The 27,786-nt window shown below is 35.9% G+C and overlaps 1 protein-coding gene across 2 annotated transcripts in view; it reads right to left on the bottom strand.

Moving 5' to 3' along the window:
- PJA2 (praja ring finger ubiquitin ligase 2) overlaps nucleotides 1-27,786 on the bottom strand; it is a 74,643-nt gene that overhangs the window by 33,734 nt on the left and 13,123 nt on the right. The window contains exons 2-4 of one of the 2 annotated variants that reach the window (XM_033178961.1): nucleotides 12,354-12,471; nucleotides 10,475-10,675; nucleotides 7,241-8,291 (exon numbers count right to left, since the gene is read on the bottom strand). In XM_033178961.1, the coding sequence (XP_033034852.1) occupies nucleotides 7,241-8,291; nucleotides 10,475-10,675; nucleotides 12,354-12,384 (1,283 nt within the window). In that variant the 5' untranslated portion in view covers nucleotides 12,385-12,471. The remainder of the gene's footprint in view (nucleotides 1-7,240; nucleotides 8,292-10,474; nucleotides 10,676-12,353; nucleotides 12,472-27,786) is intronic. The other variant, XM_033178960.1, reaches the window with a different exon arrangement.

Raw genomic sequence — 27,786 nt, 5'->3', positions numbered from 1 at the left:
AAAACAACAATTTTAGTTTACATTTTTGAAAGGAAGTGATAATTGGTAGGAAATTATATTTTAAAATGATGATGATTATGTCATTAATATGCAGTTAGTGATTTCTTTTATTAACAGATATACTCAAAGATCAAGATGCTATCAACAAACAGCAGCACTAATCTAAGCTCTGAGAAGTTTAATAGAAGCAAAAATATAAAATCAATTGCCAATTTCCAGTAAACAATGGATGGCAGGGCACTAACATCCAAGAGAAGGAAAGCTATAAAACCTAGGCATAGCAACTAAAAGGTGTTCTTTCAGCTGGGTCTAAGCCAAAGTTCCTTGTATTCTGTACAATTTTCTGTGAATCAAAGAATAATCTAATATAAACAATTTCTAGACTTACGTAAGTGTAAAAATCCAACACAGAAATTAGTTTTAAAGGAGCTTATTCAGCTAAGTTTCCTTGACTAAGAACCTTATAAAATTCAAAGCTACATTACCAACTCCTATTGTAATATGTCTTTAACAATTAGGGTAAGATTTCTACATAAATTTGTGGCAATTCCTAACATATATAAAAGAGAAGCTCATTTAAAAAAAAAAAATTTTCACTCAGAATATGATCCTGTCCAAAGAGGTAATGTAAAAAAGTCCCCACTTTTCCATATTAATCAAATAACTCATGGAATATCTCTAAACTTCAATACAAGAGGAAAGTCTATGATCAATAATCAATAAGCCTATGTTATAGATTGGCAAACTACTACAGGCTTGGGTTCAGACCTGGCTCTGCTGTCTGTTTTTTAATGGTTTGTGAGCTAAAAATGGTTTTTACATGTTTATCTTTAATTCTGTCTCTTAGTCACCAAAGCCTAAAATATTTACCATCTGCTCCTTTAAGAAAAAGTTTCCAGACCCCAGGCCCATCAGTATTACTCATGATACCTAACCCTCAATGCTAAGGAGACAACTTTTAAATGTATATCCCCAGTCAGACCCAACCACTACACTAAGCTTTTCCTATCACTTACTACCCTCTAAGCATTTTAAGATTTTTCACCTTCCTTGTCAAAAATTCTATTATAAAATTCATCTGTCAGATGAATCCCTCTCTTGATTTGTTATCTTTTAATGTTATCACCATGCTCTCATTCTGGAAACACTTATTTTTTGACTTTTCACAAACTCCCCACATTCAAATCCTTTCTTACTTTCCATTCTTTCTCTGCACAATGGCTCTTACAGTCTAGCTCCTTTTTCTCCGTTTCTCCTAAAATGTAAAACCCTGGTTCAAATGCTTTTCTCCAAATTAGACCTATATAGTCAATTATTAATTGGTGCTCCTAAATTTAATTCCACTCCCTCAAAATGCATTCCGAATACTACCATCACTTCAATTTACATATCAAACAGTATGTTTACAGTATTACTCCAAAAAACCTTCAACAGCTCTTTTTCCCTAATGCTACTGCTTTAGTTTCACAAACAAGCCATTTGCCTATCACTCTCACAATTTTTGCAGCAGTTGCACATTTACCCTCTGTCTTAAGGTATGATAGTTCAGAATACAGGTCCTGAAGTCAGTTTGCCTGGATTTGAATCCACCACTTATTAGCTATGAAAACCTCTCTATGCCTTTATAGCCTCAACAGTATTTAATAGTTCGCTGGGTTCATGTAAAGGGTATATGAGTTAATATATATAAAACATTTTAACAATGCCTGATAAATAATGAGCCACCAATAACTGTTAGCAAATCTTTTTTTAACATTTTTTTTTTAAACTCAAATACATTTAGTTAGGATAAGCAACAGCCATTAAGTCCTGGATTTGATGTGCTACCTATATTTTACTTTCCATTAACATGAATACATAATGATTAAAATGAAAAACATTGCCTGTGTACCACTTAATATATTTCACCCACTTTGGAAATAGTGGCCTATAGAATAAAAAGTTAAATGTCATTGAATAGCACTTATAATTTACTGCTATCTGATCCCAGTACTTTCTTGCATCCAACTCATGAATGCTCTATTTCAAACAGTGTGAACTTTCACTACAACCATTCGTCTTGCCATCAGGAACATCTTTACAATCACTTCACCTTTTCTCCACTTCCAGGCTCAGATCAGACTCTATTTCTTTCAAGACCTTCCTGTATAAAATCACTTATCTTGATTTTCAATTATTTAATGAACTAGACTTCTTGTTTACTCAGTGCAGCTCACTACAACACAGCTGCTTCTTTAACATTGCAATTATTTTTCATAATAGTGCAGAGAAATCAAAGGAAATGGGTACTGAGAAAAGACAAACGGATGTGGAAATCAGGAGGTCACCACTGACATTAAAGAATATAGGGCCGGGTGCGGTAGCTCACGCCTGTAATCCCAGCACTTTGGGAGGCTGAGGCAGGTGGATCACCTGAGGTTGGGAGTTTGAGACCAGCCTAAGCAACATGGAGAAATCTCGTCTCCACTAAAAATACAAAATTAGCTGGGCGTGGTGGCGGGCGCCTGTAATCCCAGCTACTCAGGAGGCTGAGGCAGGAGAATCGCTTGAACCTGGGAGGCGGAGGTTGCGGTGAGCTGAGATGGTGCCATTGCACTCCAGCCTTGGCAACTAGAGCAAGACTTTGAAATAAATAAATAAATAAAAAAGAAAGAGAAATAAAATTAGCCAGGCATGGTGGTGCACACCTGTAGTCCCAGCTACTCAGGAGGTTGAGGCAGGAGAATCACTTGAACTCAGGAGGCGGAGGTTGCAGTGAGCCAAGATCATGCCATTGTTACTCAAATGTTACACTGTACACACTCAATTGTGAGCTAAAGAAACTTCATATACAGAATGAAATTATAGACAAAATTTATATACAAATCCTAGGCAGAAATAAGCTATGGAAACATAAAACCAACCAAAAGCAATCTCTCATTCCATAATTCCCCAAGGTACTTGTTAGTTTGTTCTTCCTGTCATTTATCATAGCCATAAGAAACTCAACTATATGGAGCCTAGGAAAAAGTGAAATTTTAAATATTTTGTTATCTGACATAATCTAAATATTTTGGAACTTTTACCACTATTAACACTGAACTGTAATGTCATACAGTGATACGAATGGATTATGTCCAAATATAATTGTCTGCTTAATTTCATTAATAAGGCCAAGAAGACTATGATTTTTGACTTGTGCCTGCCTTTTGTCACTTTCTGGTCTTTTTCCTTAATATCAGGATATTGTAATCCCATGAACTCCCTAGCATACCTGCAGAACAAACACATTTACACCTAATGTGCTCCTTCCAAACTTCTATGAACTTGAAAACAAGATAAAAAGGTTTGCTAAAATGTCAGCACATGTGCTTTAAGATCTGTGCCTTAGCTGCATATAGATGTTTTATTTGCTGTGGGTAGTACCAAGTTCTCAGAGAAACTCTTTCTTTGTGGCTTTCAGGTAACCTACATAGAACAGGAAAGGTACTTAATTCAGCCTCACAATACAAATATGTATATTTTGTCTTCTTCATAAAGCTAGTGAACGTTGTGGGAACAGGGACCATTACGATTTGCATTAACAGGGCACCTGGAACAAAGTCTGGCACTTAAGAAGATTTCAACAAATCTTTTAATGTATCATATCAAAGTCAACTAAATGGCTAATAATCATTTTATTTCCCAACAACTTCAACAAAATAAGTTGTCCCGACATTGTACCTTAAGTAAGGTTTTTTAATTTTAAGCAAAGTTAAGTCCTAAGAACACAAAAATTCTGCAAGAAACCCCAAGTGCTATAAGGAATGGTCAGTAGACAGCATGCCTCTCTTCAAAGCAGTTAGGCCCAAGGTTAAGATGTGCTAGTATTGCTGAAAGGTTTTTTTAAACTCAAGATCTTGTCTTCAAACAGCTACTAAACTTCTCAGGGTGTATTTCAAAAGAGCAGGGTACTAACCTTAGCTCTTTGGTCTAATTCTAAGTCTGGTAATTATATGCTGCCTATTAAAATTCCCCTTGGAGTCCTAATTTAATAAGGTGGGGCTCAATTCCTGTCAAACAGCTCAGAGCAATGCTACTGGCTGCAATGCTTATCCCATAGAGTGTAACATTTCAGATGTGATTAAGTGATCATTTAGAATTTTTCACGGAAGAAGGCAATCATGAATTCATTAAAATACTTCTCTACTTATAAAGAATATATATTCCGTATTTTTTAAAAGTAGCCAAAGTTCCTATATCTGAAAATGCTGGCCGGGTGCAGCGGCTCACGCCTGTAATCCTAACACTCTGGAAGGCTGAGGCAGGTGGATCACTTGAGGTCAGGGGTTCAAGACCAGCCTGACCAACATGGTGAAACCACATCTCTACTAAAAATACAAAAATTAGCTGGGCGTGATGGCACGCCTGTGGTCCCAGTTACTCAGGAGGCTGAGGCAGAAGAATCGCTTGAACCTAGGAGGCAGAGGTTGTAGTGAGCTGAGATCACACCACCGCACTCCAGCCTGGGCAACAGAGAGAAACTCGGTCTCAAAATGAATAAATAAATAATAAAAAAATTAAAATGCCACAATGAACTTTAGTTATATTCTTGATGAGTTCTACTTTGGCTATTATAAACATGACAAAAAAACTTTTCAAGTTTATCAACTTTTTAAGCTTTACAAAGAAAACTCAAAGTTCAGACTCAAATTAAGCAGCAGTTCTTATACTTTCCATCCAAAACCTGAGAAGACTAGCATCACCATTTCTCCAATCTACTAATACAAGAAATAGGGAGGATGACAATGAAACATCAGGGAGATGAACAAGGGCAAAATGAAACTAAATAGGAGTGTACAGCTATTAAATTCCAACCTTTAGCTGGCACCATATTAAAAAGGCACCCTGGCAACTATAATCCTTTGCAGGGAATTAGGGTAGAGGAACAGGAAACACCAGCATAGAAATGGAGTTTCTAGACAGAAATAGAACAGTCTGTACAAAAAACTGTACAGATAGTTTGAGATCCTAAAACATATCTTAAGGCTATGGATAAAAAAACAAGTACAGTCCTAGGCAGAACCATTATCCTTTAGAATTTATTCTATGATTCTTTAAAACAAAACAAAACAAAAACCTTTTAAGTGTTTTCAGCATTTCAGTGTGTCTTAAAGAATGATCCTCAAGTAGTTCCATCATTTTGGCATACCCTAACCACAGGCTCTGTAGTTAATATATTACTAGCAATTTAAAAGGACAAAGTTTCTATTAACTGTAAATGTTTTTTCCCATCTACACATTGTGCTTGTAAAAAATATATATATATATATGTGATTTATATATATCATGGTTCAGAATACTGACATCATTTAAGAAAATAATTAAAAATAAATAAGAACAACAAGAACTACAAATAACTAACAAAATCCCTTATAACTATCAAAAGTCCAGGGTCCTTCAAGGCAAAGAATACACTTCTACCACTGACCACCCACAAAACAAAGAAAATCAGTTTGAAATCCAGGAGCCAGGAAGACTACCCTTTCTCTAGGGGTTGGCAAACAATGTAACAATTTCATCAACTTCATCATAAGACATTATAACCGACTATAAAAAGCAAGCAGAAGAGAGGTATTTATTTTGTCCAAAATGACAAAGGTACAGCCAAATTAAATGATTCTCCTTAAAGAAGAAAAAGTGTAACTAGGGGAAAAAATACAAGTACCTTACACTTTCAAAAAAAATAAATTATCAAAGACTGTAAGTTTTGTCTTTTTTTAAAAAATATAATCTAGAGGTATAATATTAGAGACTTGCAATCTAATTCAAAATCTTAGGGCTGAATGTGTTTCGAAATTTTGATATATATTTCCCAGATTTAGAAATACTACTTAACAATCCCCAACGTGGTCCAGGCCAGCACACAGTAATCAAATATAATCATATTTCTGCAGTAAAATATACAAATATTTGAAAAAATACTCTCATTTCAATTCAGAACCAGATGTGCTTATCCAGGAAGTTAACATCAGGTCAGGCTTTGTGTCCAATTTCTGTTTTTAGAAGTGTGGATACTGAATAAAAGACTGTGGGCTTGAACTGAAAAAAACTTTACCCTCAGCTTAAAAACAGTATATCATACAAAAATTACTTACTAACCCTTAAAAGTTTACAAACTTTGACAGAGTAGCAGAAATTACATTTTAAATATTTTTTTATAATAAATTACACATTCTGTATTATAGTAACTTAATTCATATGTCCAAAGAAAACCAAATGAATTGTTTTATGACATGAATTAAAATGCATTCATATTCAAAATGGTATATTTCTTCCTTTATAGTACTTTATAGCTAAAAAAAACCACACAATTATTTCTACTAGCAAATAAAATATTGCAATTGCACTGTAATTGAGCACCGTCAGGGGTGCAACTAGCTTACAAGGACTCATGAAAATCTGGACACTGAGGTAATGGAAATTCAACAACTAAACAAAGAAATTCTCCATTTTTTTTCTTGTTTCTATTGTCTTATGGTTTGGAAAAAAAAGATATAGGTTTGTAAGAGCAATCAGAATGTTTATTATAAGTTTTATGTTCTCTTGAAAATAGCAAAGAATAGTGGTGAACAGTCTCTGGAATACCTAACTAGGCACTCAAAGTCCAGTTCTACCATTCAGTTGCTCTGTGACCTTAGGAAGTTATTTAACGCTCTGTGCCTCAGTTTCCTTATTTACAAAAGTGGGAAATAATGGAACCTACCACACAGAGTTGTTAATGAGAACTGAATGCTAAGAAAAAAATAAGTAAAAAATAAACTTAGTGATAGGAAGACCACAAGAAGAACAGATAAAGAGGGAAACAAGTGGTATTAGTAACTACTGGCAATGTTAATGAAGTATTACCAACCAATAATTTGTGATATTAATCACTTTTTAAACCCAGACTGGCTTAATGTAGGTTTTTTAAAAATACAATAATTACATTTTATTAATTGAAACACTATGAGCTAACTAGCATCTCTATCCCTTTATAATAATAAATAATCATTATCTGAACTTATTTCTGTAAACTACCAAAATCTCAAAAACATTTTTTTGTGAAAAATTCTAATGAGTAGTTTGCATGTATGGTTAGCATTCAGTAAATAAGAATATTTGATAAGTCAAAATGTCTAATTGCCTGATCTTATCCAATAGCCTAACGATCAAACATGGTTCTAGAAAGAAACCACTTCATTTACTACACAATCTGAAAAAGTACTGGATGTGACCTTACCTGTCTTCATCTTTGTCATAGAGTTGGTAATAATCTCCACAGCCATTCCAAAAGGTGTTACCCACTTCTTGCCTTCCTGCTGTGGCTCCACTTTCTGATGTTATTTGGTTATTTTCTGTTTCCCTTTGTGTAATAACTCTTGAGTATGGTGGATCCAAGAACATACAGTCATGCTCTCCATCATATTCTTCACATTTTATTAAGAGGTCATCTGAGCCACTTTCCTCAACTTCCAAAGCCTCCCTCCATCTTTGAACACTTCTTTGTTTCGCCTCATGCCTATTAAAACCTGTTTCTTGGTCCACCTGGCTTGAACTTATCAGTTTTCTAACTTTTGGCCTCACTACCTGTTCAGGAGAACTTCCATGGTTCTTTTCCATATCATTGGTATTTTGTTCACTACAAATATGCCCTGGACTGTAGGCTGCATCTTCAGTTGAATTTTCTGTCTGTCTTTCCTGGCTAGTATTGTTTTGTTGTTTCTTTCTAACCATTTCATCTTGAGAAGACCTCTGAATTTCCTGGCTATTCTGATGGACAAACTCAGTATCACCAGCAGAACTTTTTGCAAACGGTACAGAATCTAACTCTTCAAATGCATCTCTTACTTCACAGTTAAATGAGGGAACTGGTGGTGAAAGACCAGAGTATGCCTCTGCCTCTCTGTTTTCCAACTCAAATATTGTATTGCCTAATGACTCTTGGTATCTGCTACCTTCCACGACTTCTGCAGAAAGTTGAAGACGGTCATTATCTTCTCCATGTTTGCCATCTGGATCATAAGAGTCTGTATGAACCAAAGCAATTCCATTTTGGACACTTGAAGCATTACAAGCTCCTGGAGTATACTCTTCCTCAGAGTGATTATGAATATTTGTACTGCTTCCTAAGGTATCCCTGCCTTCCTCACTATGATGTACTGCAGCAAAGGATTGACCGCTTTCAGTGGTTTGATTCAATGCTGAACCACAAGTGGGAATTTCTTTTTCACTTTTTTCAAATATAGGTTCGCTGGGCAAAGAAGAATCAACTTGATCCAAAGGACTGGAACCTTCATAGAAAACAAAGAAAACATATTTTGAAGGATTAACTTAGATAAAATTTTATGTAATAACTATCACTTAAGTGGAAATCGTACCAATTATTGCCTACTTGAACATATGAGTAAATTTATTTACCAAGCACTTCTATGCTCCTTAACTGGGGATACAGACTGGTTACTCTATGAGTTCATTTATGTCAATGTATAGCCTTTCACTATCATCTCCCTCACATGTCTTTGGCGGTTTTCTATCTAAATCCTAATATCTTATGCATTCTGCAAGACATATAAAGGTGAAGCCTCTTGTAAGTGGAGTCTAGGGTAACCAATCTGCCCTCCCAGTGATTTCCAAACTCACCTTCTTTATTACATGCAGGCAAAAAAACAAAAAAACAAAAAAACCTTCAAAAGTACTTATGACAGATATAATAACTATAGTTACAGATCTAAGAGAAATTAGAACCTATTGTGTTTTGTTGGCAATTCACAAAATTATATCTCAGTATCTAGACATATTAGATTATAAATTGGATTGTTGAATACGTTTGTAATAAGTTAACTTTAGATATGTTATAGTTATGACTGAAAATAACAGATCAATATGTTGATTCTTGTCATAGTTCAACTGTGAGAATTCAGAAACACGAGTAAAATCGTATCTATAAATTACTTTAAGCATAAGTATCTTGCATCACCAGTAACAATAAAAAATGAGGACATTAGAGATTTGCTGGAATAAAAATTCATGAATTGTAAAATAACTGAAGTTTGGCCATGACATATTGTACGAAGGGTTTTTTTATTCTATTTTTTTTTTGAGACAGAGTCTCGCTCTGTCACCCAGGCTGGAGTGCAGTGGCGCAATCTCAGCTCACTGCAAGCTCCGCCTCCCAGGTTCATGCAATTCTCCTGCCTCAGCCTCCTGAGTAGCTGGGAACAAAGAGTTCTTTAATGGGATGACCTTAGTTAGTAATTCAGGTTCTTACATATGACAGCAAAAATAATCTAGAAACGTCAAGTTTGCTTAGAACAAGAGGAAGAAGACAAATCCAGTCCAAAAATGTGCAATTATGGTACATGGATAGCTGCAAAATACTTTTTCAAAACCACCAAATAACTAAGAAATTTCAATTGAATAAGCCTTCCTTGTCCTTTGGATTTTGTAAGATGATGAAAAAATAAACAAGTCAAGTTAAATTTAGAGATAAATTTAAAGAAAAGTTGGCCAGGTACAATGGTCCATGCCTCTAATCCCAGCACTTCGGGAGGCTGAGCTGGATGGACCACTTGAGGTCAGGAGTTCGAGACCAGCCTGGGCAACATGGCAAAACCCCATCTTTACCAAAAAATACAAAAATTAGTCAGGTGTGGAGGCGCATGCCTGTAGTCCCAGCTACTTGGAAGGCTGAGGCAGGAGAACCACTTGAACCTAGGAGGCAGAGGTTGCAGGGAGCCAAGATCGTGCCACCGCACGCCAGCCTGGCTGACAAAGCAAGCCTCCATCTTAAAAAAAAAAAAAAAGCCAGCACAGTGACTCAAACCTGTAATCCCAGCACTTTGAGAAGCCAAGGCAGGTGGATCACTTGAGAGGTCAGGAGTTTGAGATCAGCCTGGCCAACGTGGTGAAACCCTGTCTCTACTAAAAATACAAAAATTAGCTGGGTGTGGTCACAAACACCTGTAGTTCCAGCTACTAGGGAGGCTGAGGCACAAGAATCACCTGAACCTGGGAGACGGAGGTTGCAGTGAGCCAAGATTGCACCACTGCACTCCATCCTGGCCAACAGAACGTGACTCCATCTCAAGAAAAAAAAAAAGAAGAGAAGAAGAAAAGTTATTTAAATATCATATGCAGGGAAAAAATATCTCTACTTGATCCACATTTTTAAAAATTTCAAAACATTTCTTTTTGATGCAAAGATGATTTCCTTTGGCTCAAGGTTATGACATTGTAATCACTACTATGACAGTGTAGTTATATTTTAATGACTGGCTATATACTATTTTCTTCTATGTTTAAATATATATACCATTAATGTTACATTCAATAATAATTTCAAAATAGAATTTCTTGATAGGAAGTATGCTGCATTTACACTCACAGACATGCATAATACCCACCCAAAAACTTAATTATAAGATCAATTCCTATATAACTATTAATAACCTTTAAATAATTATATGTTACACACCTGAGGAATTTTCCTTTGGAACATCATCTAGTTCCAACACTTCATAGTCATCACCAGCCCGACCTAAGCTTCTTTCATGCCTGGTCATACATGGTTTAAAACTGACATAAGCATGTCTTCTTCCATATCTCCTGCCTGTAATTGTCTGATATCCTCCTGCTGGTTTGGGCCAGGCAGCCTTACCAGATTCTTGGTCCATTGCTGAAAAAAAAGTTAAAAAATTAAAACAGGAACAGCAATGAGCTTTATTCTGGCAACCTGTCGGGGAAAACTACTTCAGTTTATATTTTATTACTTATCAAATCATATGCTTCTGAACATGAAGTGTATCTTACTAGTACTATAAAACATTATTCTTCACACACTAGAAAATTAAACATGAAGTACTATATAATAAGAATTAGTGGCCTCTTCCCTTCAAAAAACATGTTTTAAAATTTGGTTCAAGATATTTCAGATTTTTATAATGAAACCTACCAAAAAATGTTTTCCATATGCCAAATTACTATATTGCCAAAGCTCTTTATGGACTGGAGATCTTCCAAATTAAGTACCTTATATATTAATATAAGTGCTCAATACATATTTGATTAGTCAATTACTAGCATATGATATGATGTTTTCAATTACTTTAAGAATGAAAACATTTATGTCAAAGATAACAAGTAACCTCTTTAAATGGTATCTGTACCCTGAAGAATCAACCAGACCACAAAAAATATGTTCCAAAAATTAACGTCAGATAAAACTATCCAAAAGAAAACAGCAATGATCCAGGTCAAACACACACTACCCTGCCTTCAAAACTACCAATGAATGGTATATGTTACGGTAAGAAAAGCCATCAACATTTAAATGACTTGACTATTAAGTTTTGATGACTGAGGGGTATATAGCAGTAAACAGCAGCAACTTTCACTAAGTAGTTCATTATTATACACACACATATATTATTAAGTGTAAGTTTAGTCAATTATATATTACATGTACTACACAGCAACTAAACAAAATATTTTCTCACAGCATATGGTATAGTTAATAAATGCAACAGTTGCTGGGTGTAGTGGCTCATGCCTGTAATCCCAGTTCTTTGGGAGGCTGAGGCAGTCGGATCACTTGGGGCCAGGGGTTCGAGATCAGCCTAGCCAACAAGGCAAAACCCTGTCTCTACTAAAGATACAAAAATTAGCTGGGCGTGGTGGCACATGCCTGTAATTCCAGCTACTCAGGAGGCTGAGGCATGATAATCACCTGAACCCAGGAGGCGGAGGTGGCAGTGAGCCAAGATTGCACCACTGCACTCCAGCTTGGGTGACAGTTTGAGACTACATCTCAAAAAAAATGAATAAATGAATGAATGAATGAAACAGTTACATAATTTTTTAGTTGCATTAAAATAAGAAATATAATCACTTCCAAGAAGGAAACAGAAACATGTATTTATAATACACGCACATATCAAGTATAATTATATCAAGTGTTACACTTACTTAACCCCATCAGTAATCTTGAGGTGGATACTGTATTCTATTTTAAAAACTGAAAAATTAAAGTTAAAATTAAGTGTTGGATAACTTGTCTAATAATCTAATAGTATGACTCCAGAACCAATGCCCTTAACAATTCTACCAAAAGAATAGTCTCCAAACTGGAAAGCATAAAGCTTTCCAAGCTAAATGGGTATGGGAAGAAAATAACAGAATTTCTATTTTTGCCTATCAAAAATTAGAAACTAAGCTTTACAAACATTCAATATATGGATCAAAACCAGGCTTTAGTAAGATCATATGTCAGATGATCACATGTCACTTACTGGTACTCAAGGTACCCAGAGGGAAAAACAAGAAGTGCTCAATGTAGAAGAACTGACTTTCCTTACCTGCTGGCTCCTTTTCAGTGTACTGTGACATATATGGCAGTGTCTGTGTGACTAGTTCAGTAGAATTATAGACGTGATTTAGTTTTTATTCACACTATGGATAAGCCACAGAAGATTCCTACAAAGAAACAATGAATTGAACAATAGATTAATAATAAAAGCACAAAAACAGCAAAAATGATACTTTCGCTCCTCCTAGGGAAGCCTTATAATAAAACTTAGAAAAATACAATGTGATGTAGCCAGGCACGGTGGCAAATGCCTGTAATCCACCTTAGATTATAGCACTTTAGCAGGCCAAGGCAGGCAAATCAGTTTGAGCTCAGGAATTCGAGACCAACCTGGCCAACATGGTGAAAGCCTGTCTCTGCAAGAAATAAAAAAATTAGCCAGGTGTGGTGGTGCACAACTGTAGTCCCTCGGGAGGCTGAGGTGGGAGGATTGCTTGAGTCCAGGAGGTAGAGGCTGCAGTGAGCCGAGATCATGTCACTGCACTCCAGCTCTGGGTGACAGAGTGAGATCCCGTCCCAAAAATAAATAAACAAAAACAAGCAAAATACAACATGATTTGACAAGCTAATCAAAAACTCTTAGAAATACCAAAATGGCTATCTGAAATACAGATTTACATCTGCTCTTGACAAAACTCACCTAAGTATGTATCATCCTTAAGACTGTCAATGACAACAATACATACATAATTTATAAGTAAACAAACAAAAATACTAAAAGTACTGACTCGGGTACTTTTTAAATATTAAACTCACAATATTTTAAATAATAAACTTTTTTAAATAATAAAAAAGTTTAAATAATAAACTTTTGTAATATTAAAAGTACTGACTCCCAAATTATTTGGGAGTCTACTACACTGTGCTATCATTGCTTCTCTGTCAAGCAGTAAAGTTCCTTTAGCCCTGGAATTGCTAAAAGGTAACTGTAAGAATACAAACTTCATTTTTGAAAAATGCGTAATGGCTTATAACAATTAATAATGTGTGTAAATAATGATGTATTTAATCTTTGCAACAGTCAATTGATCAGATAATTTAATCCCAAATAAGAACCTATTTTCAATCAGGAAAAACTACAATTTATCATGGAACAAATACAAAAAGAACGTCTGTTTTGAAATTAATGCATTTATTTACTATTTGAAAAGTACTATTTGAGAAGTTGCAACCTGTGGTATTTTTGAAAGTTTGGTTAAGTTTTTTATTTAAACACCTTAATTATTTAAACACTTGAACTATTGCTAATTGCTCATCATTAATGCAAATTTATTAGACAATATCTCTGCAAATGAGTTTAATTGTACATGTTACCTGTCTAATCACAGACAGATATATATTAACATATGTAAAAGTACACACCCACATTCACCCATATAAATTACAAATTCAGTAACAAGTTATGATCCTTTAGAGTATCTGAATCAAAAGAGGCTGTTAGCAACAGCTAAAGAGAAAAGGAATATAAAAAAAATAATCTTAACATACTGGCAAAAACAAAGGAGCAAATTAACAATGTTTTAATTTTTTGTTTTTTTTTTTTTTGAGACCGAGTCTCGCTCTGTCGCCCAGGCTGGAGTGCAGTAGCTTGATCTTGGCTCACTGCAACCTCCGCCTCCCGGGTTCAAGTAATTCTCCTGCCTCAGCCTCCCGGTAGCTGGGACTACAGGCGCGCGCCACCATGACTGGCTAATTTTTGTATTTTTAGTAGAGACACGGTTTCACCATATTGGCCAGGCTGCTCTCAAACTCCTGACCGAGTGATCCACCCTCCTTGGCCTCCCAAAGTGCTGAGATTACAGGCATGAGCCACAGTGCCTGGCTGAAATGTGGGTTTTATTCTGAGATGGAAAACCATCGAAGTTCTGAGCACAGAAGAGACATCTGACTTCTGTTTTTTTTTTTTTTTTTTTTTTTTTTTTTTTTTTTTTTGAGACGGAGTCTCGCTCTGTCGCCGGGCTGGAGTGCAGTGGCCGGATCTCAGCTCACTGCCAGCTCTGCCTCCCGGGTTTACGCCATTCTCCTGCCTCAGCCTCTGCAGGAGCTGGGACTACAGGCGCCCGCCACCTCGCCCGGCTAGATTTTTGTATTTTTTTTTAGTAGAGACGGGGTTTCACCGTGTTAGCCAGGATGGTCTCGATCTTCTGACCTTGTGATCCGCCCGTCTCGGCCTCCCAAAGGCTGGGATTACAGGCTTGAGCCACCGCGCCCGGCCCTGACTTCTGTTTTAAGAAGAACGCTCTGGCTACTGTATTGAATAGCATGAAGGGGAATGAGGTCAAAAGCAGGGAGCACTGTTACAAAGCTATCAAAATAATACTGGCAAGAGATCACAGTGGTTTGGACCAGGGTTAAAATAAAGGGGGTAAGAAATGACAAGATTCTGGACATATGGTAAAAATAGAATCAAAATTTACTAATATAGGATATGAAAGAAGGTCAAGGTTGACTCCAGGTTTTAAAGGCTGGACAATGGGAAAAATGCAGTTAATTTCAACTAATGTAGGAAAAATTGTAGAAGAGGCAGATTTGAAGAAATTCAGTTCAGTTTTGGATGAATTAAGTTTGAGATATCTGTTAGACATTCAAGAGGAAATGTTAAATAGGAGTCTGGAGTTGACTGAAAAATTATGAGCTGTTAGTATAATTTGAGAGTTGTCAGTGCATAAAACACGTATGAACTTGGATGAGATCTCTAGTGTACATGGAGAAGTAAAGTTAAGCCCTGAGACAATCAAATATGAAGGGTCCAGGGAAAAAGAAGCAGACTGGGTATCGCTTTTCTGAAACGCTTGGAACCAGGAGTGTTTCGGATTTGGGATTTTTTCAAATCTTTGAATATTTGCATATTCAAAGATAAGATATCTTGAGGATGACATCCAAGTCTAAACACAAAATTCACTTGTTTCCTATACATCTTACACACAGTCTGAAAGTAATTTTATACAATACTTTTAATAAGTGTGTGCGTGAAACCAAGTTTCTGTTAAGTACTGATGTGTGGAATGTTACACTTACGGTGTCATATTGGCAGTAAAAACGTTTCAGATTTTCGGGCCAGGTGCAGTTGCTCATGCCTGTAATCCCAGTACTTTGGAAGGCCAAGACAAGCAATCACCTGAGGTCAGTGAGACTACATCTCAAAAAAAAAAAAAAAAGTTTCAGATTTTGGAGCATTTTTTAAATGTTAAATTTTTGAATTAGGGATGCTTAACCTATACCAGAAAAAATAACAAGAGGCCAGTGAGAGAAAAGAGAAGTCCTGAAGTGTGAACGCCAAGTGAAGACAGTGTTTCAGGCAGAACTGACCGTGCCAAAAGTTAAAGTATGATGAAAGCCTATCACTGACCACTTAGCAACGTGGAGGATAATGGCGAACGGCGGCACCTTTGGTAGCATGGTTGGTGCAAATACCTGATAGGAATACTGCTAAAGAGAGGAAAGGCATTGGGAAGAATGCAGAAATCATGGAAATCACCCTGTTTCTTAAACTTTTCTTTAATGTGATTCCACTTTTTTTCTTAAAGATACTCTTTTCCGAGCTGTTTAACATCCTGATCCAAATTTAGTCTACCTGTTTTCAAGGTCTATTACTCAGCTACTTCTGTGGAAATCTTTTGATTGTACTACCCCGTTCAGGTAAGTCCCCTACTTTGAATTCCATGTTTTTATCATTTTTTTTCCTTTACTGGAAGATCCTCAAATAATGGTTTCAACAACTATATGTTGGAGGCAAACACTGAGTCCTTGGACATCTGAATATACTATCTGTCTCACACTTTAGTACAGTTCAAGACAAAATCACTTTTTCTAAACTCTGAAAGGCACTGTGTCCTACCTGTCTATTGATTTATCCTACTTTTGTAGAAACACCAAATTTTTCTGTCTGGATATTTAGGATCTTGTCTCAATAGCTGGTATTCTACAATTTCACAAAGACTTGTTTGGGGCAGGCCATGTTTAAATTTTTCCTACACAGCACTGGAAGAGCTATTTTAATTTAAGAGACTCTTGTACAGGTCTGAAATATATCCTTTTCCTTACTACTTTTTCTTTATTTGGTCCAAATGGGTTAATCATTTGTCTCTAAACTTTTCTTTCATATTTTCACTCTACAGACTGGGAGATTTCACTCACTTTTACTTCTTTCACTTAGCCTTTCCTTATTCTCTTAGCCTTTCATTATTCTCTGTAACAATCTTTTTAATTTCTCATACTTTCTTATTCTGTAATTCTTTATTATTTAATAGTGGTTCTTGTTTTATGAATATGGACTAAAATCTCTCTGTAGATACTAATTATTTCTATTTAATCCGAACCTCTATATTCTATCTACCACAGTGTTCTCATTTCTATCTCTAAGTATAAAAAGCAAGAAAAAAAGCAAAACAGGGAGGAGATAAGTAGGGAATAAAGACCACAGCTAGGGTCAAGATTAAAATGATTAATCAGTCCAAATTTGTAGCTAAGGTAAATTGGGAACACTTAGTTTTTCTCTAAATAGACACTTCCTTTGCTGATTAGTTATTCGCGCCATGTACTATTCACCTAACATGTTCATAACAGACTCCTGTGACAATTAGTCACTTCAAACAATTTGGGGTTTTTACATACTTCTTACTAGTACTGAAACAAATATATAAACATGTTGCTAAGAATTAAAGGAGTCAATCAGGGACGTATTAATTTCTAGGTCTCTCAATTATTAATTTAGAAGTCATCACGTTATCATTTTAACTACAGTATTATGCCAGCAGCTCTGGACAGACAACAGGAATAATCTTCAAGGATTACAAGGAAGAACATGGACCTGCAAGATACACTTCTCACAGTAAACTAGTGAATTTAAAGACAAAGACCTTGTTTATTTTTTATTTGCATACACTTTGTCTAGTACATTGTCTGGCAGTATATTTAAAGTTACTGAACAAATGAATGAATGAATGAGATAATTCTGTGCTCCTTTCTCTGATGGAAATGTGGTCACATAATGGAAAGAGAGGGCTAAGTACGTGGGCACACATGGATTCAAACTTCATTTAGGCAAGTTAATAAACTGCTGTCATTATTAGAGCCCTCTCTTGTGACTTGTTTCTAATGAAGACAGTGTGATGGATGTGACTGTGTGTGATGTATAAAAATAGGGTAATAAAAGGAATTGTGGCTCCCTTAATCTCTCTGTTCACTCTTTCTAGAAGAAACCAGCTGCCACATCATGAGATCATTCAAGCAGACCCATGGAAAGCCCACATGGTGAAACACTGACTGTTCCTGACAAAATCCACAAGAAACTAAGGTCTTCCAGCAACAGCCACAAGGATGAGCAACCTGGAAAGCAGTTATCTCAGCCCCAGTCAAGCCTTCAAACGACTGCAGTCCCAGCCTACATTTGACTGCAACCTCTTGAGAGACTTGAACCAAAATCAGCAACCAGGCAGCTCCTGAATTTCCAACCCACTGGGACAGTCAGATGATAAATGTCTGAGTTGCTATGTCTACTGCAGGATAACAAGTTACCCTCTTATCCTGCAACAGGTAACAGATACAAATAATGTAAATTAAAATGAAGATTTAGGCACACGGAGAGAAAAATCAGCTAAACTTTCAGAAGAAGAGTTTCAACCGATAGCATGGATCTACATGCTTATGACGCATCTGCTAGGAGCCAGAAATAACTCACTTTTAAAGTATCTTTTCTAAAAAACAAAGTTGAGAATCAAATACAATTTGATCCTTACTTGAAGAAGTCTTGGTTACTCTTCCAAGTCCATTAGAGTATTTATTTTATATTCTCTCATATTTATAATTACATATATGCCTCCAAAATGCCCTAAAAACACTTAGAATTTCTCTTAAATCAGTCTTCTATAATTATCTACCCTGCATTTCCTTTTAGTAAATGAATTCCTTAGACACACAGAATTTTGATAATTTACACCTATTATCACAACTGAGATATAAATTTAGATTACAAACTTTATGACAAAATGCATTTATGACAAACTATGACAAATGTTATTAGAAAGCTATTTTATATATACATGTCAAAATCAACTATATTTTAACTTAGTTTACTAACATTATCTCGTATTTTTATTAACTGCTAAGGCAAAATAACTATCCCAAGAGTTAACAAGGTATTTATTTTGAATAACAATCAAAGCCTACACTTAAATTATTTCTCATACTTGTATATTCTTTTTAAACTATCTCTAGATTTCTCCTAACTTCTATCCGCCAGCAAATGACCACCTATACATACATACAACTGCAAAATCGTCCAGTAGATCTTATTTTCTAACTAGTAGATACACAATAAATAAGGAATGAGATGAAGTCATTACTATATTTCACTGTAAATAATAACATGAATTTCCTACATAAACATGGAATAATTTCTCCATGTAAGTATTTAGAAATGTCTGTTGGCACTTTTAATTTTCAGTATAGAAGTCTTGTTCAAGTTAATTGAATTTATTCTTAGCCATCTTACATACTTCAATGCTATTCTACACACATTTTAAAAACTTTTACACTTTGTGGTTGCTAGTACATATATTATAATAATTGGCCTTGTATCCAATCACCTTGCTAACTTCACCTATTTTAATAGTTTGCTGGCAATGTATTTGGGGTTTATGTTTTCTAATTTTTATATTAATTTTTGGCCGAGCATACTGGTTAGAAGTCCGATGCGGCCGGGCGTGGTGGCTCACGCCTGTAATCCCAGCACTTTGGGCAGGAGGATCATGTGAGGTTGGGAGTTCAAGACCAACCTGATCAACATGAAGAAACCCCATCTCTACTAAAAATACAAAATTAGCCGGGCGTGGTGGCGCATGCCTGTAATATCAGCTACTCAGGAGGCTGAGGCAGAAGAATCGCTTGAACCTGGGAGGCGGAGGTTGCAGTGAGCCAAGATTGCGCCATTGCACTCCAGCCTGGGCAACGAGCAAAACTCTGTCTCAAAAAAAAAAAAAAAGAAAAAGAAAAGCAGTTAAATGCAATGTTGAATAGAGGGACAGATGTATTACACACGAATCAGTGGTTTTTCACTGAATATGATGTTAGCTGTACGTTTTTTGTTGGCAAATTAAGAATGCTTCCTTCTATTCATAAATTGATGAGGTTTTCTAAACATAAACACATGCTGAATTTTGTCAAATAATTTTTTTGTAAATTCTACAAAATTTACAATTTTTTTCTCTATGGACCTATGAACTCACTACATTATTCTGTAAAAGTGATAGATAACACTGATTAATTTTATTTTTTATTTTTGAGACAGGGTCTTGCTCTGTTGCCCAGGCTAAAGTGCAGTGGCCAGATCAAGGCTCACTGCTGACTCAACCTTGGCTTAAGAGATCCTCCCACCTCAGCCTACTGAGTAGCTGGGACCACAGGCATGAACCACACCCAGTTAATTTTTAAAATTTTTTGTAGACACAGGGTCCCACCATGTTGCCTAGGCTGGTCTTGAACTCCTGGGCTCAAATGATCCTTCTGCCTCGACCTTCCAAAGTGGTGGGATTACAGGCATGAGCCACTGCATCCAGCCAAATTATTAATTTTAAAACATTTAACCAACTTAATTTCACATTCCCCAAACAAATCCATGTTGGTCACAATACATTAATCCTTTTATATCTCACAGGATTATTCTTTTACCTATGTTTATGAGAAATATTGGCTTAAAATGGTCTCCTCATGCTTTTGTCCAGTTTTCTTATCAAGATTATATTAAAGTCATACAATACGCAAATAAATCTATGTTCTTCTTGTTCTCTAGAAGAGTCTGTGTAAATCCAGGATTATATCTTACTTACATATAAGGCAGATTTGTCAGTGAAGTCATCAGGTCTAGGATTTTCTTTGTGGAAAGGTTTTTGACAAATTCAACTACCTTAATAGACACAGAACAACTCAGATTTTCTATTTCTTTATATGTAAGCTGAGTAAACTGTGTTTTTCAGGGATTATGACCTTTCATTCAAGCTGTCAAATGTATTATCAAGTTGTAAATAATCCCCTTTCATTAACAATTTAATATACAGAAGATCAGTAGTGATGTCTCTTTTTTTCATCCCTGATACTAGTGATTTGTGTTTTCTTTCATTTTTCTTAATCAGGTCATTACAGGTTTTCATTTTTAAGAAGTTTTCTTAACTAATTGACTGTAAAACTTTCCTGCTTCATTGATTTCTACTTTTATACTATTTCCTTTTTTCTACTTCCTTGGGTTTAATTCATTGCTCCTTTGAGATAAGAGCTTAGACTACTGACCGTTAACCTTTGTTCCTTACTAATTTATACATCTAAAGCATAAAGTTACCTCTAAGCACTGCTTCAGCTGTATTCCAAAAGTTCTGATATGTATTATTTTTATTATTTTTCAGATTAAAATGTTTTTGAATTTCCACAGTGACTTTGTTTTTCATTCATAGGCTAACTCAGAAGTGTCTTGGTTAATTTCCAAACATTTGCAGCCTATTTTTTTTGTTATTGGGTTGTCATATAATTCTATAGTGATCAGAGAACATGCATTGTATAATTTAAATTCTTTGAAGATTAATGATACTACTTCATGACCAAGAATATTTCTGCAAATGTCCCATATGCACTTAAAAATAATGTAAAGCCTTCAGTTGTTGAATATAATGTCTATAAATGTCAATTAGGTCAAGTTGATTAATCATACCATTCAAATTTCCTATTTCTTTACTAATACTTTTTTTATCTTATTGTTCTACCAGTTACTTTGAATGTACTTAAAATCTCCAGCTAGGAATACGGATCTACCTTTCTTTTAGCTATTTTAGCTTCTGTCTTACATATTTAGAAGCTGTGTTACTATGTGAAAACATATTTAGAATTATGTCTTCTTGATAAATTGGCCCACTTATCATGGGCCAATTTTTTCTTATCTCTCAGAATACTTCTCTCCTTAAGTCCATTTTGTCTGGTATTAATATAGCCACATCAGCTTTCTTTTGGTATTTGCAACAATACTGATTCCATCTTTTCATTTTACCTGTGCCTTTACTTGTAAAGTGCTTTTATTATAAACAGAATATAGGTAGGTCTTACTCACTTCTATAAAAATATCGGATAATCTTTCTCTTTTTGTTGGAATATTTAATCCATTCGCATTTAACATAATTACCAATGTAGTCTGGTTTAAATCTACCATCTTGTTATTATTTTCAATCATCTCACCTGTCCTTTGTTCCTTTATTCCTCCTTTCTTGAATTCCTTGGTAATGATAATTTTTTTGTTCTTCCATTTCATTTCATCTACTAGCTTTTTTGATATATCCTTTAAAATACCATTATCTTAGTGGTTTTCCTAGAAATTACAAAATATATCCTTGATGTATGCTGGATAATATTTCCTAGAAGCTCTAAATAACTTATCTTTCTCTAATGAGCATTTTAAGTTTTCTTCCGACAGGCAATTATTGCATGTAGATTGTCTTAACATCATAGAAGTCTGGTTGTGGTTTATGTTTGGACAAGTCCATTTCAGCTTGTCCTTATATCAAAGTGTGACCTACACTCTTACTGTCTACTTCAAACTACAGATGCTCCTTGACTTACAATGGGATTATGTCCTGACATATCTACTGTAAAATGAAAATATCATTAACTTGAAAATGTTATTAAGACCCTACTAAACCCATTATAAAGTTGAAAAATCATAAACGAAACCAGTTGAGCACTGTCTGTAGTTCTTTTACCAGGTCCCAAAAGATGCAAGAAACTCATATAACAGTTTAACTCCTTCATGTCCATGGTTGTTATTTTCATATAGCTCACCCTACATATAAGCCTCACCAAACATTATCAAGACTGTTTCAAACACCTTCAATATCCCTTTCAGAAAACGTCTTATTCCATTTCCATGCCTCCATCTGTCTGATGTTCCTTTAGCCTGAATAACATCTTTTAATGTTTGTTATGAGTCTGCTGGTGACAACTTCCCTCTCTGCTTCTGTATGTCTCAGACTGTCTTTGTTTTTGAAGGATATTCAAATGAAAATAGTATTCTACATTAGATGCCTTTTTTTTCTTTTTTGGAGCACTATAAAGATGTATTCCTATTGTTTGCTGGCTTCCACAGTTTCCATTAAGAAGTCCATGCTATCTGAGCTGAATACATATACTCAAACACCTATCAAGTGAGTGTGCTTGCCAGTGAATTAAAAATGAGAGAAAATAAAAAGTTTAAGGATTGGAAAGGAAGGAAAAATCTCATTATTCACAGACAACATGGTTACATATGAAAAAAAAATGGAAGAAACTACCTACAAGTAAAGTTTTACAGTGCTAAGTTTTAGATGGTTGACAGATACAAAGTCGATATAATAATGTATTATCACATGCAGCTAGAAAACTAAATTTATTACTAACATTACCTAAAAAGGTTATCGTTTAAAACAGCAACCACAAACATCAAGTCCCTAGAAATAAACTCAATGAAAGATGCAGAATATTACTCACAGACATTTTAGAAGACATAACTAAACGGAGAAAAATCCCATACTCATTGGCTTGGTTCAGTTTCACGAATTTCAATTCTCCTTAAATAATATATGGGTTAAATGTAATCCTAATAAAATCCCAGCAGGCATTTTTTTGGGGAAAATTGACAAGGTGATTCTAAAATGTAAATAGGACTGTAAATGGCCAAGAATAACCAAAGTTATCATTAAAAAGAACAAGGTACAAAGAGATAACTCTTTCAGAAGACAAATCTTAAAAACCTATGATAATAAATAAGAGGCTTGTTAGGGAATAGGCAGACAAATATATCAATGGAATAGGATAGAAAAGTGTCCAACAGACTGGGCGTGGTGGCTCATGCCTGAAATCTCAGCAGTTTTGGAAGCTGAGGTGGGTGGATCACTTGAGGCCAGGAGCTGGAGACCAGGCCTGGCCAACATGGTGAAACCCTGTCTCTACTAAAAATACAAAAATTTGCCGCACATGGTGGTACATGCCAACAGTCCCAGTACTTGGGAGGCTGAGGCAGGACAATCACTTGAACCCGGGAGGTGGAGGTTGCAGTGAGCCGAGATTGCCCCATTGCACTCTAGCCTGGGCAACTGAGCAAGACTCCATCTCAAAAAAAAAAAGAAAAGAAAAGAAAAGTGTCAAACAATAGAGCTTTCTGTGATGATAAAATTCTGCAGTGTTCATGCCTATATTAATTTTAATCTTAAACAGCCACATGTGGTTAGTATCATATAGGACCAACACAGGAACAGAGTCCCAAAACAGATACACATTACATACAATTGACTTATGACAATGACACATTACAGAGCTCTAGGGACAAGATATGTTTTTTCATTGAACACACTAGATTAATTGGATACTGATGCAGAAACAAAATTTGGCCTGTTTCCCACAAAATGCAAAACTCAATTCCAAAAGGACTGTAGATCTAAATGTAAAAGGCAAAACAATAAATCCAAAAAAAGGATAAATCTTTAAAATGTTGGAGTAAAGAAAAATTTTTTTAAAAAGAGAACAAAAAGTAAAATTTCCTAAAGAAATAAAGGGCCAATGAACTGCACAATGGAATTTAAAATTTCCATTCATAAAAAGATACCATTCAGAGACTGAAAAGGAAAGCCACAAATGAGAAAAGAAATGTACATTATATATAAGTATCAAAGTGCTCACATACAGCATATATAACATACTCCTAAATATAAAAAAGAATAAGATAATCCAAAAGAAATGTGATAACATGATGAGACACATTCCAGAAAAGGATACACAAATGGCTAAGAAACATATGAAAAGGTATCAATTTCATAAACTGGCTGAAATCATAAATTAGAACAAGTTACTATTATACACTGGAGATGAAAATTAAAATATTAACCATATCAAATGTTGGTGTGGATTTTAAGCAACTTTCACATTACAGCTGCAAATATACATCTCTGCATTCATCTTGGAAAACTTTTTGGAAGCACCTACTAAACCTGAACATACGCATATGATACGGTCAAGCAGTCCATCTTCTAAATGCATACCAAGACATATAAAAATGTTCACCTACAGTCCCACTTATATGGCAGTCTGTGGAGGGTGACTGCTGGAGCCCAAGAGTTCCAGGCTGCAGTGAGCTATAATCTCGGCACTGCATTCCAGCCTGGGCAACAGAGCAAGACCCCATCTCTAAAAAAATAAATTTTAAAAAATGTTCATAGAAGCAATGTCCATAATAATTTCAAACTGTCAACAACCCAAATGTTCAACAGCAAAATGGGTGAATATAACAGAATATATTTGTAGGCAAAATACTATACAACAAAAACAAACTACAGCTACCCACAACAGGAACACTACAAACACAAATGGATCTCAAAAAAAATGAATGAAATGAAAAACAGCCAAATATAAAAAATTCATGCTGTATGTTCCATTTTTATAAAAGTTCAAAAACAAGCAAAATTAATCTATGGTGTTACATACCAAGAGAGAATAATCACCTTTTCCAGAGAGGAGGAAGACAAAATCCTGAAAGGTATTACAGCAGAAGGCTGTGCTAGTAACATTCTAATTCTTTTTTTTTTTTTTTTGAGACAGAATCTCACTCTGTTGCCCAGGTTGGAGTGCAGTGGTGCAATCTTGGCTCACTGCAACATCTGCCTTCTGGGTTCAAGTAATTCTCCTGCCCCAGCCTCCCGAGTAGCTGGGATCATAGGCACCTGCCACCACACCTGGATAATTTTTGTATTTTTAGTAGAGATGGGGTTTCACCATGTTGGCCAGGCTGATCTCGAACTCCTGACCTCAAGTGATCCACCCGCCTCGGCCTCCCAAAGTGCTGGGATTACAGGTATGAGCTGCCGCACCCGGCCACATGCTAATTCTTGACTTGGTTGGTGTTTATATTGACTTCAGTCTGTGCTAATTTACTGAAGTTACACACATTTTTATAAGCACAGTGCAATAAAAAGTTTTAAATAGTCACTGGAAGAAAACATATTCAAGTGTTAGAGTTGTATTTCAGTTTGGGTCTATGAGTGATTTTTACACCTTTGGAAGGCATTTTTTTGTTTCCCAACTTTTCTTTCACACTTGTGCTCCTTTTATAATTGGCAGAAAAATGTTTAATCACTTTGTTAGCAACAGGTTTTTACGGACCACTGAAAATTAGGCTAAGACACTTCAGAATGCAAAAACACACAATTAATTATCAGACAAAAATAGAAGGTGTGAAGTGGAATTATCCTGGGAAACCTAGGACATGGGATCCTTCTTCTAACCACACAAACATTAGAGAATAAGAAACACATGTATAAAACAAGATCTCATGAAAATTCAACTTCTCAATTTCTGTTTCTAACAGTATGACAGATAAAACATTTTTTTTAAACCTCACAACTCAAAGCAAATAAAAATGTCTTAACTCTGGGTAGGGGGTGAATGGTGGAAAAGAGAAGGAATATCACGCCTAACAATTCAAAGCCTAACAGCTCAATCTCATTAGATTTGTGGCTGCAATTCATACAACCTGTATGAGTCAACAAGCCACAAAGTAAGAATATTGTTAAGTCTTAGGGAGCAGTGTTCCAAGTACCCGAGAGAAGCAACTGAGACTTTCCTCTCAGTTGAAAGTCGCCTCACTTTCAACCCAGGTCAGAATTCTCACATGTAAAATTTCAAAGAATATGAACTCACAATAAAGAGTACAACATACATGAGAAATAATGTTGACAAGAATTAACAAAATGAAAGGAAACGGAAAATGCCTATGAAGACTTCAGATATTAAGGTTATCAGATGAATGTTTCTTTAATGTGTAAATCATAAAAATAAGGGTCACTAAAAGTATAACTTAAAAGGACAACACTAGGCTGGGCCCAGTGGCTCATGCCTGCAATTCCTGCACTTTGGGAGACTGAAGCAGGTGGGCAGTTTGAGCCTAGGAGCTCAAGACCAGATGAGCAACATGGTGAAAACCCATCTCTATAAAAAATATAAAAATTAGGCCGGGCCCGGTGGCTCAAGCCTGTAATCCCAGCACTTTGGGAGGCCGAGACGGGCGGATCACAAGGTCAGAAGATCGAGACCATCCTGGCTAACACGGTGAAACCCCGTCTCTACTAAAAAATACAAAAAACTAGCCGGGCGAGGTGGCGGGCGCCTGTAGTCCCAGCTACTCGGGAGGCTGAGGCAGGAGAATGGCGTAAACCCGGGAGGCGGAGCTTGCATTGAGCTGAGATCGCGTCACTGCACTCCAGCCTGGGCGACAGAGCGAAACTCCGTCTCAAAAAAAAAAAAAATAAAATAAAATAAAATAAAAATTAGATGGGAATGGTGGTGTGTGCCTGTAGTCCCAGCTACATGCGAAGCTGAGGTGGGAGGTCACGTGAACCTGGGAGGTGGAGGCTGAAGTAAGCCATGATTGTGCCACTGCCCTCTAGCCTGGGCGACAGAGTAAGGCCCTGACTTCGGGGGAAGGAATAAAAATCTTCCCACAAGCAAAACAATAGGCCCACAGGTCTTAATAGAAATTTCTATCCAAATATACAAATAGATTTCCAGTGCTAAACCTGTTTGTTCAGAGAATAGAAAAGGATTTCATAAGCTTGTTTTAAAGTTCATTTGAAGAGCAGAGTAAAATCTTCATCAACTAGCCACACAAGGCTGGGCGCAGTGGCTCACGCCTGTAATCCCAGCACTTTGGGAGGCCAAGAGGCTGGTAGATCACATGAGGTCAGGAGTTCAAGACCAGCCTGACTAACATGGTGAAACCCCATTTCTATTAAAAATACAAAAAATTAGCTGGGTGTGGAGGCACATGCCTGTAATTCCAACTATTCGGGAGGCTGAGGCAGGAGACACGCTTGAACCCGGGAGGCAGAGATTGCAGTGAGCCAAGATCGCGCCACTGCACTCCAGCTTGGGCAAGAAGAGCTAAACTCTATCTCAAAAAAAAAAAAAAGAAATGGTCAGACAAGCAGACAAGTCACAAAAATAAAAAATTAGATGTCAATTCCAGTGATAAAAAAATAAAAATTCTGAGATATTAGCAAGCCATTACAGCAATATATTTGAAAACAGTATATACTAAGTCTATTCCAAAACAGACTCATCATTAGATATGATTGCCTCTATTTTCATTAATAAATATTTCAGTGGATGGAGAAAAAGCATTCAATGAAATGCAACATTTATTAAAGTTTAGAAGAACTCTCAAGAAACTAAAAATGGAAAAGAACTTACTAAGCCTTATAAAACTAATCAGTCCAAAACCTACGGCAAAATTATATTGAACAGTGAAGTGTTAATATCATTTCCTTCTTAAAATGCCAATCATTACTTCTACTTAACATGTAAAGTTCTTTTTTCTTTCTTTTTTTTTTTTTTTGAGACAGAGTCTCTCTCTATGGCCCAGG

Source organism: Trachypithecus francoisi, unplaced genomic scaffold, assembly GCF_009764315.1.
Source record: "Trachypithecus francoisi isolate TF-2019V2 unplaced genomic scaffold, Tfra_2.0 Lachesis_group2, whole genome shotgun sequence".
NCBI lineage: Eukaryota > Metazoa > Chordata > Mammalia > Primates > Cercopithecidae > Trachypithecus > Trachypithecus francoisi.
Note: the sequence above shows the minus strand (reverse complement) of the source record. Positions and strands in the feature narration are given on the sequence as shown.